This window comes from Pelmatolapia mariae, unplaced genomic scaffold, assembly GCF_036321145.2.
Source record: "Pelmatolapia mariae isolate MD_Pm_ZW unplaced genomic scaffold, Pm_UMD_F_2 NODE_ptg000867l+_length_26452_cov_1, whole genome shotgun sequence".
In the NCBI taxonomy this organism is placed as follows: Eukaryota; Metazoa; Chordata; class Actinopteri; order Cichliformes; family Cichlidae; genus Pelmatolapia; species Pelmatolapia mariae.
The window spans coordinates 1,287-26,452 of NW_027052542.1; the positions used below are offsets into that span (position 1 = coordinate 1,287).

General features: G+C 38.7%; 2 protein-coding genes across 2 annotated transcripts; both read left to right on the forward strand.

Moving 5' to 3' along the window:
* The first annotated feature begins 480 nt into the window (after window positions 1–480).
* LOC134623730 (interferon-induced protein 44-like) lies at window positions 481–17,421 on the forward strand. Its single transcript, XM_065469874.1, has 10 exons — window positions 481–570; window positions 670–889; window positions 13,252–13,354; window positions 15,028–15,229; window positions 15,420–15,569; window positions 15,784–15,952; window positions 16,253–16,353; window positions 16,434–16,620; window positions 16,729–16,746; window positions 17,411–17,421. Exons 1-10 carry the CDS (start codon window positions 481–483, stop codon window positions 17,419–17,421), a joined length of 1,251 nt encoding a protein of 416 aa, XP_065325946.1.
* On the forward strand, window positions 17,418–19,272 carry LOC134623729 (interferon-induced protein 44-like). The gene is made up of 6 exons (XM_063468753.1): window positions 17,418–17,422; window positions 17,677–17,878; window positions 18,067–18,216; window positions 18,431–18,599; window positions 18,900–19,000; window positions 19,081–19,272. The coding sequence occupies exons 1-6, from the start codon at window positions 17,418–17,420 to the stop codon at window positions 19,243–19,245; spliced, it is 792 nt and encodes a 263-aa protein (XP_063324823.1). The 3' UTR covers window positions 19,246–19,272.
* The last annotated feature ends 5,894 nt before the right edge of the window (window positions 19,273–25,166 follow it).

Sequence of the window (25,166 nt, forward strand, 5' to 3'; positions counted from 1 at the left end):
TGTTACTTGTTGTACAGATCATTGTTGTCTTCCCCTTCTGTTCCCAAGGAGAAGAAATCATGTAACATACAGTAAAAATCCAAACAACAGATATCATGTGGACACACTGACCCCAATGCACTTGATTCCTGCAGCTAAAAATATTCTTTGTTTTATTTATAGGTTAAGCATGGCGATGCGCATAGATGACATTGGGAGAGACATGCAGGGTAAAAAAGTAAGTCACCATATAATTATCATATCTATAAACTGAACTGTTGTCCTTAGCTGTTTGCAGTTAATACTAATTTAGAGTTATTATTATTACTGGCCTGACTGCATTATTAAAAAAAAACAGTTTGTTGAAGTGATCTGATTACATGACTTTCCTTAAAATTCTTTTGTCTTTTAGATTTACCCTGTGACTGAATATTCTAAGTTCACAACGCATCGCACTGCTGATCAATATAATACATTTTCGTAATCCGGAATCAAACCGACATGGAGCTGAGTATGATACGCAGGCTATGCTCAATCTGTTCCATTATTCTGGGATATGAGGTGGTGGATTATCAGGACTTGACTGCACAGGTAGCGTCTGCAGACAGAAAGTGTTATTTCATTTCCAGTTAGCTTAATTTTTAAACTGAGTAAAAACATCTCATTTATGTTCAATTTTTCTGTTTACAGGAGATTGATGAGGCTCTAATTAATTTCTCCAAGCATCCAAAGCTCTTTAATACAGACAGTGTGTTTGTGGTTCTCATGTCTCATGGAGACTTGGGAACTATCTGTGGCTCTGACCTGAAGGACTTTGAAACTGACAAAATTTATGAGCGCTTAAACACAAAGAACTGTCCCGCACTAATGAACAAACCAAAGGTCATCATCATTCAGGCCTGTAGAGGAGGTGATTATCATCTAGCCTGATATGCACCAAAAAGATGCTGAACATTACTGTACACATGTTTTTATTACTTTGTTATTATTACTAGTTGTAATAGTGGTGGTATGAAATCTTTTGTTTAGTTGGTCTTATTTAGGTCAGTATCTGTTTTTCAAGAGAGACCTGTGTTTAAAAAAAGACATGCTCAATAATACAGACACATAATCAGAAGCTATTTGCAAGACTGAGTACAGATACAGAGACTACAAAAATATAAAATTTTGAAATATTCCAGTAAAATTAGAGAATGTAGCATCACACTTTTTGTAGCTTACTTAGATTTGATCTTGTACTGTGAACTTACACCTACTAGTTTCTGCAGAAGAAACTAATGTTTTACTAGATGTGATGTTGTTGAATACACATAATGCAGTTATTTTTTTGCTTTTAGTATGATGACAGAGCACCTGAAGATGAAGTGGCAAAGTTTATGTGGACACATTTGTTTGTTTTTAGGGAATGATGGAGTGGTGAAGGTATCTGGAAGTAGACAAGTGATGGCCACAGAATACATCAAATCCTCATCAAGAAACGTTTCCAAAGGTGGTATCGTACATGTAGAAAAGGACTTCATCAGTTTTTATTCCAGCACTCGTTGTAGGTTCTCAAGCTCCTTGCTTTCTTCTTGCTATTCTTACTATTCTTTAATAACAAACATCATTACCACGTACAAAATCTATGTTTCTGTTTGCATGCAGACACCACTTCATATAGAAATCCAGAAAATGGTTCTCGTTTTATCTATTACATTTGTGATGTGATCTCCACATATTGTCATACGGATGATATTGAAGAACTGTTTAAAAAGGTAAGTTTGCTAATATTTAATCTTGTCATCAAAGTTTTTATTAACCTGAATTTATTCGTAATTTTTGAAAAAAAATTGAGGCATTCATTCTTAGTCCGACCACAAGTGAACAGGTATGAAAATTACTTATCTGCATGTTTGAGTTGTCCAAAGATTTTTGGGATGTCCTATTAATACTAGTCCATTTCATCCCATGTGAGAGATGCCAATCCTCCATTCAATGGGGCTAAACATTGTGTAAAACATCATGTTACAGAAACCATTTAGTCTTGGTAACCTGAAAATTAAATCACTAGCAAGCTCTCTATATCTGAGACAGACTTTGTATTGCTACTTGGTGACCTCAAGCGAGCTTAAACTCAGTGGAGTCAAGGTGTTTTCGCTTGTTTCTAAAAAATAATGGAACAAAATTGCTCCATCACTGTGTGACTGGAAAACATATTTTCTTTAATGTGGGCTCAAAGGTCATGCAACGCTTTGAAGATTCCCCCTCTGGACATAAGCAGATGCCAACCAAAGAGAGAGTCACTTTGACAAAAGACTTCTACCTGCTTCCAGGTAAGTCTCACAGATTCAGTGAACTTTGAATGTTGAAGTGATCTGTTTTTAAGTTATTTATTTCAATTGTATTTATATAGCTGAAGGCACTTAATGATGTAAGGTAAAAATTCTACAATAATACAGAGAAACCCCCAATTATTTATACGAACACCTATGAGCAAGCACTTGGGTGACAGTGGGAAGGAAAACTCCCTTTTAACATGAAGAAACCTCATACAGAAACAGGCTCAGGGAGAGGCTGCGATCTGCTGTGACCGGTTAGGGATCAGGGGATGGAAAAAAAGACACAGGGAAAAGACTGTAGAGGAGAGCCAAATGTGAATAAAAACAAATAACTAAATGTAAAGAGGTGTATAAACACACTGAGTGAAAATAAGTGAGAAAAGGAGAAAATGCTCAGTGCATCATGGGAAGCCTTCATGATTCAGGATCACCTGATTAAGCCCTAGCTATAAGCTTTGTTGAAAAGGAAAGTCTTAAACTTAGTCTTAAAAGTAGACAGGGTCCACAGAAAAGAGGTCTGAAAGCTAGAGGCACTGCATCCCATTCTACTTTTAAATACTCTAGGAATTACAAGTAAGCCTGCAGCTTGAGAGTGAAGTGCAGTGGTTTGAATGATAACTAATAGACTCCAATTTGTCCGTGTTAATAAGGTGTCTTCATACACAAAAATGTATCATGGAGTTCCACAGGGTTCCATGCAAGGACCAATTCTGAATACTATATGCATGCTTCCAGTATCATTAGAAATCACAGCATAAATGTTCATCTGCTATACAGATGACACCCAACTTTATCTATCCATAAAGCTAGATAACACACACCAATTATCTGACTTCAGAAATGTCTTAAAGATATAAAGAGCTGGATGACCTCTAAGATTCTGCTTCTTAATTCATACAAAAGTGAGGTTATTGTATTCGGCCTAGAAGATCTTAGAAATATGGTATCTTACCAGATTCTTACTCTTGATGGCATTACCCTGGCTTCCAGTAACATTGTGAGGAACCCTGGAATTATTTTTGTCCAGGATATGTCCTTCATAGTGCATATTAAACAAATATTTAGGTGCGCTTTCAGGTCCCTCTTCTACATTTCTATACTTATGGTTGGATCAGGTGACCCTTAGTCTTCCCTTAGATAGATTGCAAAAGGTCTAGGGTGCTGGAGCCTTCCCATGATGCACTGAGTATTTCTTCTTCTCACTTACTGTCACTCACCACATGTTTATAAACCACTCTGCACTTACTTTTCAGTCATTATTAATCAGTGCCTCTCTTCCACAGCATTTGTTTTGTCCTGTCTCTCTCCCCACACTCCGAACTGGTTACACCAGATGGCCACCCCTCCATGTGCCTGATGTTTTGTTTGGTTTTCCTTCCCACTGATGCCAAAGTGTTTGCTCATATCCGGTCATCTCATTGTTGGGTCGTATCTGCATTATTGTAAGGATTACAATACAATATAAAGCACCTTGAGGCGACTGTTTGTGTGATTTGGTGCTATATAATTAAAATTTAATTGAACTGAACTGCAAATAGAACCAAGTGAGAGCACCACCCCACACCATTCACTGGTGATTTGATTGTGAAATGGATTTGCACTTGGGCTGGGTATCGTCACTGATTTCTAGAATTGATTCGATCCACGATTCTTTTCGGAAGTATGTAAAACGGAAAAAAGAAAACAGCGGCCGACAGCGCTGTAAACAACAGTAGACTGTGCGTAACAAGCAAGCGAATAATGCAGAAAACAGATTTTTAGACGTGAAACTGATCTTGAAGTACAGAGAGAGAGAGAGGAGAGAGAGAGAGCTGTGCATGAAGTGTGATTTTATCGTGGTGGAAGCAAAACAGTAAAAGTCAGAGGGAATTCATGACGATGTTTATGTGAAGCGTAGTTTGGGATCTTCTACTGCTGCTGGTTCGGTTAGTATTGTTTGGAGAGAGACAAAACTAACAGCTTTAGAATCAGTGCAAAAAGGGCGTGAACACAAAGAGCAGACGCGTCGACACATCAGAATCAGCGAGCTGTCGGCTTTCAGCCCCAATCGTGTCCGTGCCGTCGGGTGAGAAAAGCGACATCTCACTGATTCTGATCCGCGGGTCCGCCTGTGTGTTTACGTCTTTGTGCAGAATCTGTGTACCTGCTCTCATTACTGTCTTAGCTGTTTGGTGGTTGTTGAAGTTTTGTGACGTTTCATCTGAGATTCTGGCATTTCGTGCAAAATAAATTTATTTATCTTTGCACGAAATCCAGCCAGAATCGATTTTAATCGATGAATTGATTATTAAAACCCACCCCTAATTTGCACTGTCTTATAGTTTGGATGCTCTAATAGTGAAGGGAACTATGAAACTGCATGTAGTCATGATGGGGAGCATGATGAAAGTTACTTGAAAAAACAACAATCATAGAAAGAATTAGTTTAAGAATAATACAGGTAATACAATCTTCAATACTTGTGGCGGACCAGAGCCTTTCTACTGCTATAGTAAAATAAAATTTAATATCCAAGTATTTCTAGCCTCTTTATCATGTTCCCTGGATTTGGACACTCATAATCATTATCTTTATGAAATACTGAAAAGGACAGACAGATACAGGGTATTCTTCTCATTTGGTGTAAATTCCGTCTTTTAGAACTTTTTGAATTTGCTATTGTTTTCAAAATGCTGATTTTTGAGGACATCAACTTTGAATACTTTGCTAATCAAGCCTATCCATCCATCCATCCATCCATCCATTCGCTTCCGCTTATCCTTTCCAGGGTCGCGGGGGGCGATGGAGCCTATCCCAGCTGTCATAGGGCTAGAGGCGGGGTACACCCTGGACAGGTCGCCAGTCTGTCGCAGGGCCAACACACAGGGACAGACAACCATTCACGCTCACATTCACTCACACATTCACACCTAGTGACAATTTAGATTATCCAATTAACCTATCCCCTAATCAAGCCTATGGGCAGAAATTTGTGCCATCAGAAACTGAATTTGAATAAGTTAAATTTGAATTTGAATTACTCGGATTGAATCTGAATTGTAACTTGAATGAAAGCTTTTGAAAACTGAATTTGAATTAGTCTAATTTGACATTGAATTTATGGTTTGAAAATGAATTGATTTGCTTTGAAACTGCATTTTATCCTTTAAAAATTCAGCTCTCGAATAATTTCAGATTCACTTCTCACCATTCAGTTTCAGTTCTACAATTCAATTTCAGTTCCAAAATTCAGTTTTTTGGGACTTACATCCAGTTCCGGTTCAAGCGCAGATTAATAGAACTACAGACTGATAGCGTTACTGACGGGAATCTACAGCGTCTTGAGCTGAATTAAGACTTCAGAAGTCATTCCTCATGTCGAATGACCAGCGGATAAACTCTCAGGTTGGTAATAAATGTATTACATGTATAAGAACAAGGGTCATGTTAACAAATAGCCGTACAGTAACTTTTATGCTTATTGTAGCTGTTAGCTAAAAACGCTAATTTAGCCTAGTTTGCCCTGGATTCAGCTTTGACAAACAAATATGATCGACTGTTTCTAGTAGAATTCCAAAGTGGTCATCTTGTACCCTCTCAGAGCCCTGTATGCTTGCAGAGACCCCTACAGTAGGGAAACATGCAAAACACTGTCCAAACCTTTGTATTTTAGCTTTATTTATGTCTTACATCTATATTTATATCTATATGCTCCCTCTTGGTTATATATTCCGAAAATATAATATAAATTTTCACTGCTATGCCGATGACACCCAGCTCTACCTTTCTTCTAAACCCAATTCATCCCTCCCACCTACCTCCCTTTCAGACTGTCTTATTGAGATTAGATCCTGGTTCCCCTCCAATTTCCTCAAACTTAACAGGAATAAAACTGAAGTTTTACTTGTTGGTACACCATCTATCTTAACCAAATCCCACAGTTTCTCCATTAACATTGAAAACTCTCCCACCCTTCCCTCCCCTCAGGTTAAGAGTCTGGGTGTCATACTTGATAATACTCTTTCATTCCAGTCTCACATTAATTACATAACCCGGTCTGCTTACTTCCATTTACGTAATATTAACCGACTCCGTCCCTTCCTTACCCCCCATGCTGCTGCCATCCTTGTCCATAGTCTTATTACATCCCATATTGATTACTGTAATTCCCTCCTATTTGGTCTCCCTAAACGGTCCCTCCATAAACTCCAACTTCTTCAAAATTCTGCAGCTCGGGTCATAACCCGTACTCCGTTAAGTGCTCATATTACCCCAGTTCTTCAGCAGCTTCACTGGTTGCCCATAGAAGCCAGGATAAATTTTAAAATCTTACTTCTTACATACAAGTGTATCCATAAATCTGCTCCTTCATATTTGTGTGACCTGCTCCATATCACCACTGTTTCCCGCTCTCTCAGATCATCATCTGCTATTCATCTTACTGTTCCGTCCTCACACCTTATTACTATGGGGAACAGAGCTTTCAGTCGCTCTGCTCCCCGGCTCTGGAACTCTCTTCCTCCTGCACTAAGAAATATTGACTCCCTCTCCGTATTTAAGTCACAGCTCAAAACACATCTGTTTAAACTGGCTTATTCGCTTTAATGCTGATTTTATCTGTTGTCACGCTGTTTTGTCATTTTAACTTATTTTATGTATTTTATGACTACTGTTCCATTTATTAATTGTATTTTTGTAAGGTGACCTTGGGTTTCTGAAAGGCGCCCTCAAATAAAATGTATTATTATTATTATTATTATTACACAGCATCCCAACTCTTTAGCTAACTTAATAACTTTAGCTAAAGTGAATAGTTAGTCTTATTTATTAGTGCAGCATTACTGGATCACCTCTGTTTAAAGTGATATAATATGATATACAAGTATCACTGAAACAGCAAACTTTGTAAATAAACATTCTCTAAACGTTTGGCCACAGCTGTAGATTACACTATCAGTGCTTGTTCACTCTTGACAATAATTACATTTCTAAATTCTCTTTGTGCATTTACAGGTAAACAATATCTAATATTTTATCTAAATGACTGCTTTGTCTTTGAAAAGGTGAAGAGCCTGAGGCCGGTGACAGTCCAGTTCTACTCCAAGTACATCCTTACGGTGGCTCACAGGACAAGGCGACATTCCTGTCCTGCCAGAAGAGAAGAGAAACTTCAGAGTCTTCATGAAGTTCAACCAAAACCTGTCATATGGAATATGACAGGGGTCTCAAACGCCATTCCTCGAAGGCCGGTGTCATGCAACTTTTCCATGCCCTCGAGGACTGGAGTTTGAGACCCCTGCCGTATGGTGTTCATGCAGTTTTCTACCCCACAGTTACAGCATGTCTGACTGCCTGTTCAGCATATGCAAAAATATATGATGAGTTTTTTTGTTTTTGTTTTTTTTTTTATAATTTTTTATTTTTCCATTGACATTCAGAAACAGACATTCACAGCATATACATCACATGAGGATACGTCTTGCATCTGTTGTCTGCCCTTATTGCCGAAATAGTATTTTAGTTTATATCCAGGTTATAAGAAGAAAAAAAAACTTACAGCCATAGCAACAGTTGAAACAAACAGGCAAAAAAAACAAAAAAAAAACAAAAAAACAAAAAACTATGTACTGATAGGGAGTGATCTTACTCTTGCATACTCTCAGCCATCATAACTACTGGTTTGTGAAAATAAAATCTGGCCTGTGAGGCGTGACATATTTGACCCAGTTTTCCCAATATGATGTAAATTTATCCAATTTGTGATTAACAAAAGCTGTTATCTTTTCCATTTTATAGATGTCCATTGTAATGTCCATCCATATATTTATAGTTGGGCTCTCCGGTGATAACCATTTTCTGGTAATACCCTTTTTACAGGCCACCAGCAAAATATTTACTAAATGTTTATCCCTTTTCGGCCATTCCTGAGGTACGTGTCCAAAAAACATAGTCTTACTCTCAAGGGGTATTTCACATTTGAAGATATACTGTAGAGCGTTGTGTATTTCTCTCCAATAGTCCCTCAAAACAGAGCAGTCCCAAAAAATATGGTAGTGGTTTGCACTTTGATTTCCACAGTTTCTCCAGCAGACAGGGGAGTTATTATCATAGTGAGACTTCTGGGAGGGATTTATAAAGTACCTAATTAGGCTCTTCCAGCCGAATTCCCTCCATTTTTGGGAGCCTGTACACATCCATTGATACCTCCATATTGCCGTCCATTCTTCCTCAGATATATTTATCCCTCCTTCCTTCTCCCATTTTATTTTAATATATGAAGTTGAATATGATGTCAAGTCCAAAAGACCCTTATACAGACATGAAACAATTCTATCAATAGTTTCTGAATTATAGCTTTTTATAAACAAATCAATCAAACGTGTGCCTGTCTTTGTTGCATTTTTCGTCTTCGTATCAACATAATGCCGTAGCTGCAGATATCGATAGAAGTCTTGTTTTTCTAATAAATATGTCCTTTTAAGCGTTTCAAAACCGAGCAATTTTCCATCTTTCATTATACTACATAGGTCTGTTATACCCTTAGCTATCCAATCCTTGAATCTAGAATCCAATTTATTAGGTATGAACTCTGAGTCATAAGCACACCATTTAAGAGCTATAATGTTGGCCTCTAGTTTATGTTCCTTTATAACAGTTTTCCATGTTTCAAGGGTCCGTTTCACCCATGGGTTATCAATGTTATTTATGTAAGTTTGTAATATATGATGAGTTTAAGCATGTGATGACTAAGGCCTTCCATTATGGTGTTTGTCATCACATGTCACAGACATCTGGATGATCATTTGGAATAAACAAAAAAAAAACAAAAAAACAAAAAACTTGTTACTTCATCTTTTATCTTTATTATTATTATTGTTCTTATTTTACATTTTTCATTGTTAGGCATTGGGTTTATTTGTAGTAGTCCTTTCCAGCTTCTTTCCCTCTTCCATGTTACTGTGTCAGCTTGTCAGCATCTATTTGGGTTTGGGAGTGGAACAGGAAGTAAGGAACAGAAAGTGCCATTTAAACCAGGAGAGGTTCTTATATTTCAGAAGAAGGGATTAATTCAAAAGAAATGACCTCAATGCCATATTTTATTTAGGAACCCTAGAGAGCACTTTGCAAAATAACACATTCTTATAATTTCACCCTCAGATGAGCCAAGCTACGACTGTCAGGGAAGGTGATGTAGGTACAGAGCATGTGAGAGTGGTTAAGTTAATGTCTCTTGTCTAGATGAAGGCACAGGAGGGATCAATGGCACGGCGTAGAGATTCAGTATCTTCAGTCTTCAGTGGACACTCCATTTCTGGCACAAAACACCTGTAAAAGACGGTCGATTTAGGAGGTGACCCGACAACTTCAGCCTGTCAAACATAGCAATGGAGCAGTATGTCTAAAAAAAAAAAAAAAAATCTAATTAAGCATGCACTCAGTACCCTAAGGATTATTATGGTAGTTAAACACAGTGATAGTTGTATATCATATTATATCACTTCAAACAGAGGTGATCCAGTAATGCTGCACTAATGAATTAGACTAACTATTCACTTTAGCTAAAGTTATTAAGTTAGCTAAAGAGTTGGGATGCTGTGTAAGACATAAATAAAGCTAAAATACAAAGGTTTGGACAGCGTTTTGCATGTTTCCTTACTGTAGGGGTCTCTGCAAGCATACAGGGCTCTGAGAGGGTACAAGATGACAACTTTGGAATTCTACTAGAAACAGTCGATCATATTTGTTTGTCAAAGCTGAATTCAGGGCAAACTAGGCTAAATTAGCGTTTTTAGCTAGCAGCTACAATAAGCATAAAGGTTACTGTACGGCTATCATTTGTTAACATGACCCTTGTTCTTATACATGTAATACATTTATTACCAACCTGAGAGTTTATCCGCTGGTCATTCAACATGAGGAATGACTTCTGAAGTCTTAATTCAGCTCAAGACGCTGTAGATTCCCGTCAGTAACGCTATCAGTCTGTAGTTCTATTAATCTGCGCTTGAACCGGAACCGGATGTAAGTCCCAAAAAACTGAATTTTGGAACTGAAATTGAATTGTAGAACTGAAACTGAATGGTGAGAAGTGAATCTGAAATTATTCGAGAGCTGAATTTTTAAAGGATAAAATGCAGTTTCAAAGCAAATCAATTCATTTTCAAACCATAAATTCAATTTCAAATTAGACTAATTCAAATTCAGTTTTCAAAAGCTTTCATTCAAGTTACAATTCAGATTCAATCCGAGTAATTCAAATTCAAATTTAACTTATTCAAATTCAGTTTCTGATGGCACAGATTTCTGCCCATACAAGCCTAGTAAAAGTTTTAAAAGACTAATTCTGACTCAAGCCCCATTTGCAGGAATCAAACACCTGTCCCCTGGAGAGGAGCATCGATGTGTGAGACAGGAATCTCTCAGGTATGAAAAGACTACATGAAAAACGAGGAATAGCTGGGAGCATTTTCTCTTCTGTTAACTCTGCTTTTTGTTTATACATGCAGTATTTCATGAGTGTTATATTAAGAATCGCACATTCTGCAGAAACACTGAACATAAACCTACATTTGTCAAAAAAATTAAATGAACACTTCAGCATTAAGTCAGTTAAACTTCTGGGGCAAAGATCTGATCGGCTAACTAGTTAGTTAGCTAGTTATGTATATATATATGTATATGTATGTATATATATACTGTACATATATACACACATATACATATACATATATACATATATATATATATATGTATGTGTGTGTGTATGTATGTGTGTATATATATACAGTGGCTTGCAAAAGTATTCGGCCCCCTTGAACTTTTCCACATTTTGTCACATTACAGCCACAAACATGAATCAATTTTATTGGAATTCCACGTGAAAGACCAATACAAAGTGGTGTACACGTGAGAAATGGAACGAAAATCATACATGATTCCAAACATTTTTTACAAATAAATAACTGCAAAGTGGGGTGTGCGTAATTATTCAGCCCCCTGAGTCAATACTTTGTAGAACCACCTTTTGCTGCAATTACAGCTGCCAGTCTTTTAGGGTATGTCTCTACCAGCTTTGCACATCTAGAGACTGAAATTCTTGCCCATTCTTCTTTGCAAAACACCTCCACAACTGCCCTGTGACGGCCTCAGAGGTTGTCTAAGAGAATATTGGGAGCAGCAACACCATGAAGTCCAAAGAACACACCAGACAGGTCAGGGATAAAGTTATTGAGAAATTTAAAGCAGGCTTAGGCTACAAAAAGATTTCCCAAGCCTTGAACACCCCACGGAGCACTGTTCAAGCGATCATTCAGAAATGGAAGGAGTATGGCACAACTGTAAACCTACCAAGACAAGGCCGTCCACCTAAACTCACAGGCCGAACAAGGAGAGCGCTGATCAGAAATGCAGCCAAGAGGCCCATGGTGACTCTGGACGAGCTGCAGAGATCTACAGCTCAGGTGGGGGAATCTGTCCATAGGACAACTATTAGTCGTGCACTGCACAAAGTTGGCCTTTATGGAAGAGCGGCAAGAAGAAAGCCATTGTTAAAAGAAAACCATAAAAAGTCCCTCTTGCAGTTTGCCACAAGCCATGTGGGGGACACAGCAAACATGTGGAAGAAGGTGCTCTGGTCAGATGAGACCAAAATGGAACTTTTTGGCCAAAATGCAAAACGCTATGTGTGTCGGAAAACTAACACTGCACATCACTCTGAACACACCATCCCCACTGTCAAATATGGTGGTGGCAGCATCATGCTCTGGGGGTGCTTCTCTTCAGCAGGGACAGGGAAGCTGGTCAGAGTTGATGGGAAGATGGATGGAGCCAAATACAGGGCAATCTTGGAAGAAAACCTCTTGGAGTCTGCAAAAGACTTGAGACTGGGGCAGAGGTTCACCTTCCAGCAGGACAACAACCCTACACATAAAGCCAGGGCAACAATGGAATGGTTTAAAACAAAACATATCCATGTGTTAGAATGGCCCAGTCAAAGTCCAGATCTAAATCCAATCGAGAATCTGTGGCAAGATCTGAAAACTGCTGTTCACAAACGCTGTCCATCTAATCTGACTGAGCTGGAGCTGTTTTGCAAAGAAGAATGGGCAAGAATTTCTGTTGCTAGATGTGCAAAGCTGGTAGAGACATACCCTAAAAGACTGGCAGCTGTAATTGCAGCAAAAGGTGGTTCTACAAAGTATTGACTCAGGGGGCTAATTACGCACACCCCACTTTGCAGTTATTTATTTGTAAAAAATGTTTGGAATCATGTATGATTTTCGTTCCACTTCTCACGTGTACACCACTTTGTGTTGGTCTTTCACGTGGAATTCCAATAAAATTGATTCATGTTTGTGGCTGTAATGTGACAAAATGTGGAAAAGTTCAAGGGGGCCGAATACTTTTGCAAGCCACTGTATATATATATATACACATACATACACACACACATACATATATATATATGTATATATATATATATATATATATATATATATATATATATATATATATATACATATGTGTATATATATATATGCTTCCATGTAGTACTGAGGCAATAACCTGCCTCAATACTACATGGAAGCTCCTGTCAGGCATCATATTGGCTAAGATGAACAGGCACATGGGTCAATACATGAGTGGGCACAGAAAGGGATTGGCAAAAATACCAGAGGTGCAAAACACCAGCTACTGGTAGACAGAACAGTCAGCTGAGACTGCAAGACCAGGCTCACCAACCTGTGCACTGCCTGGATTGATTACAAGAAGGCCTATGACTCAATGCCCCACAGCTGGATACTGGAATGCCTAGAATTGTACAAGATCAACAGGACCCTAAGAGCCTTCATCAGGAACTCAATGGGGATGTGGCGGACAACACTAGAGGCCAACTCCAAGCCCATAGCACAAGTCACCATCAAGTGCGGGATCTACCAAGGAGATGCTCTGTCCCCACTGCTGTTCTGCATAGGCCTGAACCCCCTCAGTGAGATCATTAACAAGACTGGCTACAGATACCGACTATGGAACGGAGCAGTTGTCAGCCACCTCCTGTACATGGATGACATCAAGCTGTATGCCAAGAGTGAACGAGACATCGATTCACTGATCCACACTACCAGGCTATACAGCAATGACATTGGAATGTCGTTCGGACTGGAGAAGTGCAGTCGGATGGTAACAAAGAGAGGGAAGGTAGTCAGAACTGAGGGGATCGAACTACCAGAAGGCAACATTGCAGACATAGAGGACAGTTACAAGTACCTGGGGATCCCGCAGGTGAATGGGAACCATGAAGAGGCCGCTAGGAAAGCTGCAACCACCAAGTACCTGCAGAGGGTCAGGCAAGTCCTGAGGAGTCAGCTGAACGGTAAGAACAAGATCCGGGCCATCAACACCTACGCCCTACCTGTGATCAGGTACCCTGCTAGGTTAATAGGCTGGCCAAAGGAGGAGATAGAAGCCACTGACATCAAGACAAGAAAGCTCCTTACCATGCATGGAGGGTTTCACCCCAAGTCCAGCACCCTGAGGCTGTATGCTAAGCGGAAGGAAGGGGGCCGGGGACTGGTGAGTGTCAGCACCACAGTCCAGGATGAGACAACGAACATCCAAGAATACATTGGGAAGATGGCCCCAACTGACCGAGTGCTCAGTGAATACCTCAGGCAGCAGAAACCCAACAAAGAGGAGGGAGACGAGGAACCATCATGGAAGGACAGGCCCCTGCACGGTATGTACCACCGGCAGATAGCAGAGGTGGCTGATATCCAGAAATCCTACCAGTGGCTAGACAAAGCTGGACTGAAAGACAGCACAGAGGCACTAATCATGGCAGCACAAGAACAAGCTCTGAGTACAAGATCCATAGAGGCTGGGGTCTATCACACCAGGCAAGACCCCAGGTGCAGGCTGTGTAAAGATGCCCCAGAGGCAATCCAGCACATAACAGCAGGGTGCAAGATGCTAGCAGGCAAGGCATACATGGAACGCCATAACCAAGTGGCCGGCATAGTGTACAGGAACATCTGTGCCGAGTATAACCTGGAAGTCCCGAGGTCAAAATGGGAGATGCCCCCAAGGGTGGTGGAGAATGACCGAGCTAAGATCCTGTGGGACTTCCAGATACAGACGGACAAAATGGTGGTGGCTAACCAACCGGACATAGTGGTGGTAGACAAACAGAAGAAGACGGCCGTAGTGATCGATGTAGCGGTTCCCAATGACAGCAATATCAGGAAGAAGGAACACGAGAAACTGGAGAAATACCAAGGGCTCAGAGAAGAGCTCGAGAGGATGTGGAGGGTGAAGGTAACGGTGGTCCCCGTGGTAATCGGAGCTCTAGGTGCGGTGACTCCCAAGCTAGGTGAGTGGCTCCAGCAGATCCCAGGAACAACATCGGAGATCTCTGTCCAGAAGAGCGCAGTCCTGGGAACAGCTAAGATAGTGCACAGGACCCTCAAGCTCCCAGGCCTCTGGTAGAGGATCCGAGCTTGAAGGATAAACCGCCCGCAGGGGCGTGCTGGGTGTTTTTGTATATATATATATATATATATGTATATGTGTGTGTGTGTATATGTGTACCACCGTAGCTGTTTATCTATAAACATATATAAACAAAATCACATTTTTTTTACATTTGTAATTGCTTTTGTGCATAATTTTATATTGTCGTTGATAATAAATTAATTAAAGCACCAAAATACAATAATGAATACATTAAACTTGTTTTAACCCCATTTTACAGGAACCAGGCAGATCTCCAGTATGTGACAAATTTTCAGCTTCAAAATGACCAAGTGAGACATGTCAGAGTTTTGCTCTATGGCCCAGTCGGTGCTGGGAAGTCCAGCTTCATCAATTCTGTCAGCAATGCCTTACGGAGAAGAATAACCTGTCCAGCTTTGACCAACGCAATAAATGAACAGGAAGGAAGTTTCACCAAAAAAGTAACTTCCTTTTATTTACACTGACTCAATGTATGGAAATGTAACAAGTGAAACTGTAACTTATGGTAAAATATTAGCCTACACACCATGTTAAAGATTTAATAAGTAATTAAAACATTTTGATTATGTTTAAAACAAATTGTATCTCTTCCCAAGTTTTTTGTAAACTTTTTTTTTTTTTGCCTTTCAGTATGAAACCCACAAGATTAAGAAAGACGGAGGGCAGTTTTACCCATTTGTCTTCAATGACGTCATGGGTTTGGAAGAAGGGAGTGGACGAGGAGTGAGAGTGGAAGACATCAAACTGGCCATGATGGGACATGTGAAGGAGGGTTATAAGGTACAATAATCAAACTGTGAACTTTGTTTATTCTTTTAGTAAAACTCTCAAATTTTCTTCAAGTTATTTCGTGAGAGAAAAAAATAAATGAATTCATTCACATAAAAAAATACAGATTTGCATCGTCTTTTTCATTCATGTTCTTAATGAGATTCTTGTTATAGTATACAATGAGTGTGGGTTCACTCTTTTGGATTTTTGTAACATATTGCAGTTCAACCCTGCGTCTCCATTGTCCACGTCTGATTCTGGCTACAACCCTTCACCTTCTCCAGAGGACAGAGTTCATGTTGTGGTTTGTGTCCACTCTGGTAACACGACAGAAATTAACAGCTCAGTGTTACAGAAGATGAAAGCCATCAAAGAGGCAGCCAGTGACTTGGGTAAGAGGGGACTGAGCGTGTAACAGACTTACAGTGCATTTAAAGAACATCTTGGTTATTTATTCTAACACTTTACTTGTAAAAGAAAACAAATGCATGTGCATGAAAAACATGGCTAAAGTTCTGCATTAGACTTGGTTGGCTCAAAACATCTGATAAGAGAAGTTTTATAACTATACCTGGAAGACATTTCACTGAATGATTCACAGGCTTTTGAGTGGTATTTGTTCAAATTGTATGCATAGTCAAAGTTCCTGTCAAGTTAACCGCAGACTTATCAGAATAAATCTCATATTGCAGGTATTCCACAGTTAGCTCTTCTTACCAAATTTGATGACGCCTGTCCTGAAACTGAAGAGGACCTGAAGAATGTGTACAAAAGCAAGCTCGTGAAGAGAAAGGTGAATTTTGGCTGGGTAAATGAAACATTTCAAACCTGAACTCAGATTTTACAGTAATTTATTGTTTCTATAAAAACCAGATGGGAGATCTGAGCTCAGAACTGGGGATCCCGCTTAACTTCATCCTTCCTGTGAAGAACTACAGTGAAGAAACACAACTGAATGACGACATCGACACTTTGATCCTGAGCGCACTGAGAATGATGATTGACTTTACCGCCTCTATGTTTTACTTTGTAGCACCTCCAGCTCCACCACGTCCTCCTAGTAAGTTATATCATAACTTTAACAACATAATTTCTACAATTAATTTGCACATGCATTTGCACATACCTGTCTAATGCGTGTTTCATGTTGTTTGTTTTTATTTTCTAGCACCTCCACCTTTTCCTAGTAAGTTTCATTTTAGAACATTGGTTACTGTTATTTGCAATTATTTTGAATAAAACTGATTTCTCCTGTTTACAAATACAGTTGCATCTTTTTATGTTCTAAAATGTTTTTCAATTTATTTTCAGCTTTGAAAACTCCATGGAGACAAATATCTTGGGGGTAAATCTACAGTTTCCAGTCTTGTGAGCAGGACTGAGGATATCAGTTGCTGACTTAGACCCATTTTCTTCTGTTTAACTCAGCTAATGCTGAAAGGCTGTACTAATAAGTAATAAGAACAATTATTCAGTTTAAGGACATAGTTTAATTGCTTCTATTTAAATGGGTTCCCTTCACCGACCATTTTATTTTATGAAAAATGCAAAAGAGATGTTTGATTTGCTCACATGAACAGGAAAGGTTATCAGATGTTACAAACATTGCTCAGCCAACCACAGTCTCATTGTTATTCGCCACATCTCATGAACAATTTTTACAGGCACATTATTAGTTAAAAATGTGTATTTCACAGGTTCTACTGACATGCTTTAAACATTCTTTGGCCTTACACTGGATGTTAATGCTTTTGTTAAAAATGTAATATACAAGAATGTAGTTCAAACATCCTGTTTTCCTCAGGATGAATTACTGTGGCTTCCGTAATCGTCTAACTTTTTTCATATAGCTCCATCATGAGGTCAATATTTAACTTGCATTGGAAAAGTGATGATTTTTAGTATCCCTTATGTCCCATTCAGAAAATGTTATCATGCTATTCTGATAACAGGCATTATCAAACGTCACCGGAAACATCCCATAACTAGCATTTTGCTCATTGAACAGCTGTGTTTAAAAAGCAGCCTCACAGAGCTGTTAGAATGTTTTAACCCTATCAATCATGTTAAAACTACATCTAAAATATATTAAACTTGTTTTAACCCCATTTTGCAGGAACCAGGCAGATCTGCAATATGTGAAGAATTTTCATCTTCAAAATGACAAAGTGAGACGTGTCAGAGTTTTGCTCTATGGCCCAGTCGGTGCTGGGAAGTCCAGCTTCATCAATTCTGTCAGCAATGTCTTAGGAAGAAGAATAACCTGTCCAGCTTTGACCAACGCAACAATCGAGGAGGAAGGAAGTTTCACCAAAAAAGTAATTTCTTTTTATTTACACTGACTTGATGTCTGGAAATGTAACAAGTGAAACTGTAACTTGTGGTAAAATATTAGCCTACACACCATGTTCAAGATTTAATAAGTAATTAAAACATTTTGATTATGTTCAAAACAAATCGTATCTCCTCTGAGGTTGTTTGTAAACTTTTTCTTTTTGCCTTTCAGTATGAAACCCACAGCTTTAGGAAAGACACAGGGCAGTTTTACCCATTTGTCTTCAGTAACGTCATGGGTTTGGAAGAAGGGAGTGGACGAGGAGTGAGAGTGGAAGACATCAAACTGGCCATGATGGGACATGTGAAGGAGGGTTATAAGGTACAATAATCAAACTGTGAACTTTGTTTATTCTTTTAGTAAAACTCTCAAATTTTCTTCAAGTTATTTCGTGAGAGAAAAAAATAAATGAATTTATTCACATAAAAAAATACAGATTTGCATCGTCTTTTTCATTCATGTTCTTAATGAGATTCTTGTTATAGTATACAATGAGTGTGGGTTCACTCTTTTGGATTTTTGTAACATATTGCAGTTCAACCCCTGGTCTCCATTGTCCACGTCTGATTCTGGCTACAACCCTTCACCTTCTCCAGAGGACAGAGTTCATGTTCTGGTTTGTGTCCACTCTGGTAACTCGGTAAAAATTAACAGCTCAGTGTTACAGAAGATGAAAGCCATCAGAGAGGCAGCCAGTGACTTGGGTAAGAGGGGATTAAGTGTGTAACAGACTTACAGTGCATTTAAAGAACATCTTGGTTATGTATTCTAACACTTTACTTGTAAAAGAAAACAAATGCATGTGCATGAAAAACACGGCTGACGTTCTGCATTAGACTTGGTTGGCTCAAAACATCTGATAAGAGAAGTTTTATAACTATACCTGGAAGACATTTCACTGAATGATTCACAGGCTTTTGAGTGGTATTTGTTCAAATTGTATGCATAGTCAAAGTTCCTGTCAAGTTAACCGCAGACTTATCAGAATAAATCTCATATTGCAGGTATTCCACAGTTAGCTCTTCTTACCAAATTTGATGACGCCTGTCCTGAAACTGAAGAGGACCTGAAGAATGTGTACAAAAGCAAGCTCGTGAAGAGAAAGGTGAATTTTGGCTGGGTAAATGAAACATTTCAAACCTGAACTCAGATTTTACAGTAATTTATTGTTTCTATAAAAACCAGATGGGAGATCTGAGCTCAGAACTGGGGATCCCGCTTAACTTCATCCTTCCTGTGAAGAACTACAGTGAAGAAACACAACTGAATGACGACATCGACACTTTGATCCTGAGCGCACTGAGAATGATGATTGACCTGGGAGAAGACTTCATTGACTCTAAATTATAAACTGACACATTCCTGACAGTTTCAGACATACACACTGATGTAATATACTCGATGAATAATACATAATCCCAGTACAATAAGAGTCACTTTTTCCACACTCTAAAAACTATTGTTTAAGCTCAACAAAAAAAATTAACGCAACAGTTTCCATTACTCTTTTTGAGTTACGATAACTTATGTTGAAATTAGATTGAACCAACAAACTATATTGAGTTAGGGGAATTAACTTTTCCTCCATAATCAAAGGTGATTTTAATTACCATTTACGTAATATGTGGTAGCTTAAAAACATATTTTTAAGTTGTTTACTCATAAAAATTATGTTCCTCCAATTACTTTTTCCACATTATTTAAAATGATTTTTAAGTGTTATGTAATTAATTACAGCAATTACAATTGTTTTTTAAAGTGAACTATTTAAAATATTAAGTTGCTGATTTTCATCATTATTATCATCAATTTAGCTTTCTCTTATTTTTGTTATTGTAATAGCTTTTAGGAAAGGAATTCATTCAACATTTTTTTATCAAATAACTTTTTTATTTTTTAACTGTAGGCATTTCAACGCTTTGTATTTAAAAAGTGAAAATAAACCAGAAATTTAGATTTATACCATCACAGCCAAGTTATAGAATATGTCTTTATGTATTTAACACCACAGAAACAAATTTGTTCAATTGGTAAAAAATCTACTTAGAAAACATTTTGTTACAGTAATACTTCCATGCAAGTGTTCAGTAAATGTTAACTTTCAATGCCTACCAAACTTTACAAGATCTTTCATCTTTCAATGCAGCAAACACCTTTAAGATCAATGTTACACATACAGGATTCAAAACAGTTAACAATTTTTGAAACAGAGTCAGCATCTTTAACATAATGATGGTTCCGTCAAGGTCAAGGAACAGCTTCTGAAAAACTTCAAAAGTATATTTCAGATCCTTGCATTAGCTCAGATTGAGAGCATATATTATGCCCATGAGCAAAAAACAGCACCTTGGGAAATTCTGGCCCTCCATGATTTTTGTTCCCTCCACCACAATGGTTGCAGTCTTATGGTTAGATCCAGGGGTGTACCGGTCATTGATGATGGCAGTTTTCATCACCTGCCTTTCAAGGTTGGCCTTAAATTCTTCGGTGTCCTTGTAAAATAAATTTTAAAAAATAGGTTAGTGAATTATAGATTAGACTTTTATACTTGCTGAATCTTAATGAATTCTGATGATCAATGGAACACACACACACACACACACACACACACACACACACACACACACACACACACACACACACACACAATGCTGAATTACTTACACCAAACTCCATGAAAAGGTTCTCTTCCTTCTCTCCAAGGAAAGTGATAGGGCAGCAGATGGCTACTTCTCTGCGTGTTTCAATTGTATTGTGCTATTTAAGAAAAAATAAAGTATGAGTATAAAATACATGGGTGACTGCAACAAAGTGCATTTCAAAGCTACCCAAACTCTAAATAGTTGTCCTATCTCAAGAAGCATATCCTTGATCTGCCTGATTCTCACTCCCTTAGCTCCTCCCCTTGATAAAATGACATCCATCAGTTTTGGGGTGCAATGGTCAAGTGTAGCCATTCAAGGCTTACAGTGGTTATTCTCTTGAACTCCTCCTTTATCTGTAGACCGCACAAACAGAAGAATTAAACCTTGCAGACTATTAGCTATACTGCATTAATGAATGCTCTAATACATCATTTAAAGAGGATAGATGTGATCTAAGGCTACCCCAAGTTTTGAGGGAACAAAAACAATCTTGATGAAGACAAGGGAGACTTCCCCACCATAACCGTGGTGTAATCTCTAATGTTTTAGCAACCCTGTTTTTGCAGAGGTTTCGAATTTACACATTGTTCACTCCCAGCCCATTTTGTAAAAAATGTGTCCCAACTTAACAAAGCACTAATGACCCTAGACTATCACACTATACTAACTGCTTACATAAAGTCTTAATGTTAAGTAGATTCACATAGCCTATGCCAGAATAATGCTATTGGAATGACATTAACAATATTTCACACAACCTGATTTTTTTTTTTTAAAGAAACAAAGCTAGGTACAGTTCTTAAGATCAAGAACAATACTTACTTTAAGCTGTATCACAATACTAACCAAAATCATTTACAATGTAATATTACATATAGGTCATGCAAGTTTTATAAAGACATAAAATAGGTGAGCCAGACGGAAAAAAGAAGCCTCTAGGTTATCCCTCTGACAAAACTATTCACAGTTTAAAGGCTTCTAATTTTGGTAAAAAGAAAACCAAAATCAGCCTGTGATCGAAATTAGATTGCACTGTGTAGCAAAACTTTAACCACGCTTTTCCTAGCCACAGTTGCACTCTCTAGCTGAAGACTTTTGTCAAATGAAACTTTATAAGTCTTATCCTCTCCTGTGCTAAAGTTTAGAATGGCTAGCATTAGCTACATGTGGTAGTGCAAAGTATTTCCTGAACTGTATGACCATCACATCATACACAAATCCACTACAGGTGACTAGCACAAATGCTTTGCTTTGGTAGAACTGTTATTTGTAAATGAAATGTTACTTACCTTGAAATGTCTTTTACATAAGCTTGCAAGTCCACCATACAACGCAACATGTGTGTATTTGCCCGGGCTAGTTAAGTCGGTAGGGGAGGGAATTTGAAATCAGAAGTTACAGTGGAAAAAAAATAAGTTATCTATTCAATTTCTTTAAGTAATTACAACTAGAATTTTATTTTGAACCCACTAACATTGGGATTTAATTTCAAATTACATATAAAATTAATTTAATGTAATTAACAACATTATTAATTCAACACAACCCCCCAAAAAATAAAGTTTGCAACTTAGAAGGTCTATCTTAATCAATAAATTAGAATTTTTATGTTGCAGCCATGGATTTAATCAAGTGGTGGTAAAAGGCCTGATGAATTACTTTTTAGAGTGCACAGGGGTTGATGTTAATTACCAGATAAAATAAAAATCAAGAAGTTGTTACTGAAAGCTGATTTGACTGAGTGTGATTAAACTGAAAAGAAACACAAGTTGAACACAAAAAAAACACAAGTTGCATCTCTCTTCTTTCGTTTCTTATTTTTGACTAACATTACCAAAATATATTGATGAACATTTTCAGTCAAATCAAATAAAGCTGTCATTGTCTTTGAAGATAAATTTCACACATGCACTCCAGCCACGATCTTGTGTAGCCATCACCCAATTCTGCACGTTAGAATGCAAATGTGCACTGAAGAATAAATAAATGTCCCATACATTTGCATTAAACCTTGTATGGTATTTAAGTCTGTTTTATCCTTTTTTAAGTGTTTACCAAAATAAGAATTATAGAATTAATAAATATTAATGAATGAGTTTTCTTTCATTTTCTGTAAGAACATACAACGATCAGGCATAACATTATGACCACCTGCCTAATTGGTCCCCTCAGACCCAACCGTGACTTCTCTCCGTGACTGACTCGCCGCTCCCAACTCCTGGTGACACAAAACACACACACAGTTCAGCAGGAAACCCACAGCAGCGTGGTCTTCACTTACTCAAACGGGAAGTCTGTACTTAACAGTGCGTTAACACCGAACGCGATAGATGCAACCAGAGTGTCAGGTTTACATGTAAAGTCAATGGAGAAGCGCGATGACGTGCAACTGGAGGTCCCGCGAAAATTCAGAAGCAGATTTGCGTCACAAAAACGCGTCACTCGCGCGAATAAAAATATGCGTGTCAGTTTGTGTGGTGCATTTTGTGCATTCGAACGTATCGCATCTACCACTCGAGTTGGAAAAATCTGAACTCCAGCGTCAAGTCGCACCGTGACAACCAATCAGGAGCCTGGTGACGTGACGCTCTGACCTAGGTCAGAGGGGCAGGTCCAGCCAAAGCCCTTCATACTTCATTTAATATGGAGGAATAAAAAGAACCTAGCTTGGAGGAAGATACGTATGTTAAGTCTAATTGTTGAATGTTGTCATTGTGTTTCTTAAATTTGTAAAGTTTTAGTTCAAGCAGTAGGATCAAAGCCACTCCTTTGATCCTAACCACCTCTCCAGCCACTCTGTGCTGGGGGAGGTTTTATTGCAGATACATTCTATCTGGAAGACACATAGTGCCTTGTCTTTGTAACCAAGAGGGGTCTTTCGAGGGGAGGGTTTGTAATTCAATAGTAGATCAAGACATTCCTTTGTCTCTGACCACCTCTCCAGCCACTCTGTGCTGGGGGAGGTTTTATTGCAGATACATTCTATCTGACAGATCTGTTTCTTGTGTTGTAAGCTTCCTGCTTTTATGATCCTTTTGGTGAGCAGGAGATCACACAAACGCACCCCCAGGACACACACACACACACACACACACACACACACACACACACACACACACACACACACACACATAGTGCCTTGTCTTTGTAACCAAGAGGGGTCTTACGAGGGGAGGTGCTTTTGCTGTGATGTGTATTGTAACATTTTGTCAATAAATAGCTGTGAGGGAAGCTGCTCTTTGAAGGATTTGGGTTTGGAGTCAGGTGAGGAGCGTGAGCTCCAAGAGCTGGTTCTGACCCAAAACTTCCCTCGTTAGCGAGTTGGAAAAGCCGGTTGAAGACGTTCTGTTATGTCTTGTGTTCTTCATGATGAATAAGTCTCTAAACTAGCGGGCATGTGGAAACACAGACTCAACAACGTGAACCTGGTAAGTTCATTCATTTCTCTTTTTGAAATTTTTGACCCGGGGAAGCCGCACAAAAGCTAGCAAGCCCGCCTACTGTCCCACTATTTTCCCACTGATGTACAAATACCTTTCTGCTTTTATGCATGTTGTCATATAAGAATAAATTTTTTTGTTAATTAATAACCAGTATACAATGGTCCCGCTGTTCATCCATCACTGCCTCGCTTTTTCGCAGAGTTTTTTATTACACAGCATTGCATTCTGCAGTCTGATTGACAAATCTCCTCCGTGTCGTGTCTCCTGTGCTTGCCAAATTTATCATGTTTGGTTTTTCATAACCATCACACCCAATAGAAAAAAAACAGCACAAAAACACCCATAACTATGACCCTTATTTGGAAATAGACACCAGCACCGGGAGGGAAAAAGGCGCACAAAAGTGGCAGGCAGATGAAGACAAAATGCGGCACAATAATACTTTTACGTTTTGAAATCTACAAAGGTTTGCACTTTGAGAATCAACTTGTGAGAACTGTGAGTAATGCTCATGTGTGTGTGGAAAAAAGTGTATAAAGTGTGTGGCGAGGGGCTAGTTATTCTGAGAACCCCTGCTGCAATAAATGAGGGACCACTGTATATACTTTCTCTATGACTATTGTTTAAAACCTGTTAACATTTAATATTGTCTCGATAGAACCAACTGATTCTTCAGCAGAGCATCCCTGTTGCTTCTCCTGGCTCCCCAGTCCCTGAGCTCCTGCTGCTGCACCCACAGGTATGCAATTGTAGCATCAGATGTACAGCAAGCACTGATAGCTTTTTACTCGCTTGAATTCCCTTGTGATCACCTTTACTAAATATCTACAACCAATCTGTTTATATCCTGTTTTTTCAATGTTGAAAATGAAAATCTAGTAGCAGCCTTCTCATTTCTTTGTGTTTTGTGCTGCGTTTTACAGGCCCACAGAGGAGGACAGCTCCGAGGCAGACGGGGGGACGGGTCCCAGGACGGTCCATCGGCGGTGGAGCTGGCCGTCCTGGAGTCCCTGAAGAGGACACAAGTCTCCAACGGAGCATTTCCTCCTCAGCCTTGTTCCTGCTCTAGAGAGCATGACGCCTCAGATGAGAGAATTAGTGAAATTTCAAATTTATAAATTAGTTTTTGAAAACAGCACAGCTGTGTTAAATTTGGAAACATTGGACCCTAGCAATCAGTAGC

Bases quoted from the DNA above. Each gene is read 5' to 3' on its own strand.
- LOC134623730 (XM_065469874.1), top strand. From the start codon at position 481: ATGGAGCTGAGTATGATACGCAGGCTATGCTCAATCTGTTCCATTATT. The intron at 13,355-15,027 runs GTATGCCAAGAG...CCCATTTTACAG, and splicing joins TACATGGATGACATCAAGCT to GAACCAGGCAGATCTCCAGT. The intron at 15,570-15,783 runs GTACAATAATCA...AACATATTGCAG, and splicing joins ATGTGAAGGAGGGTTATAAG to TTCAACCCTGCGTCTCCATT.
- LOC134623729 (XM_063468753.1), top strand. The intron at 18,217-18,430 runs GTACAATAATCA...AACATATTGCAG, and splicing joins ATGTGAAGGAGGGTTATAAG to TTCAACCCCTGGTCTCCATT. The intron at 19,001-19,080 runs GTGAATTTTGGC...TATAAAAACCAG, and splicing joins GCAAGCTCGTGAAGAGAAAG to ATGGGAGATCTGAGCTCAGA.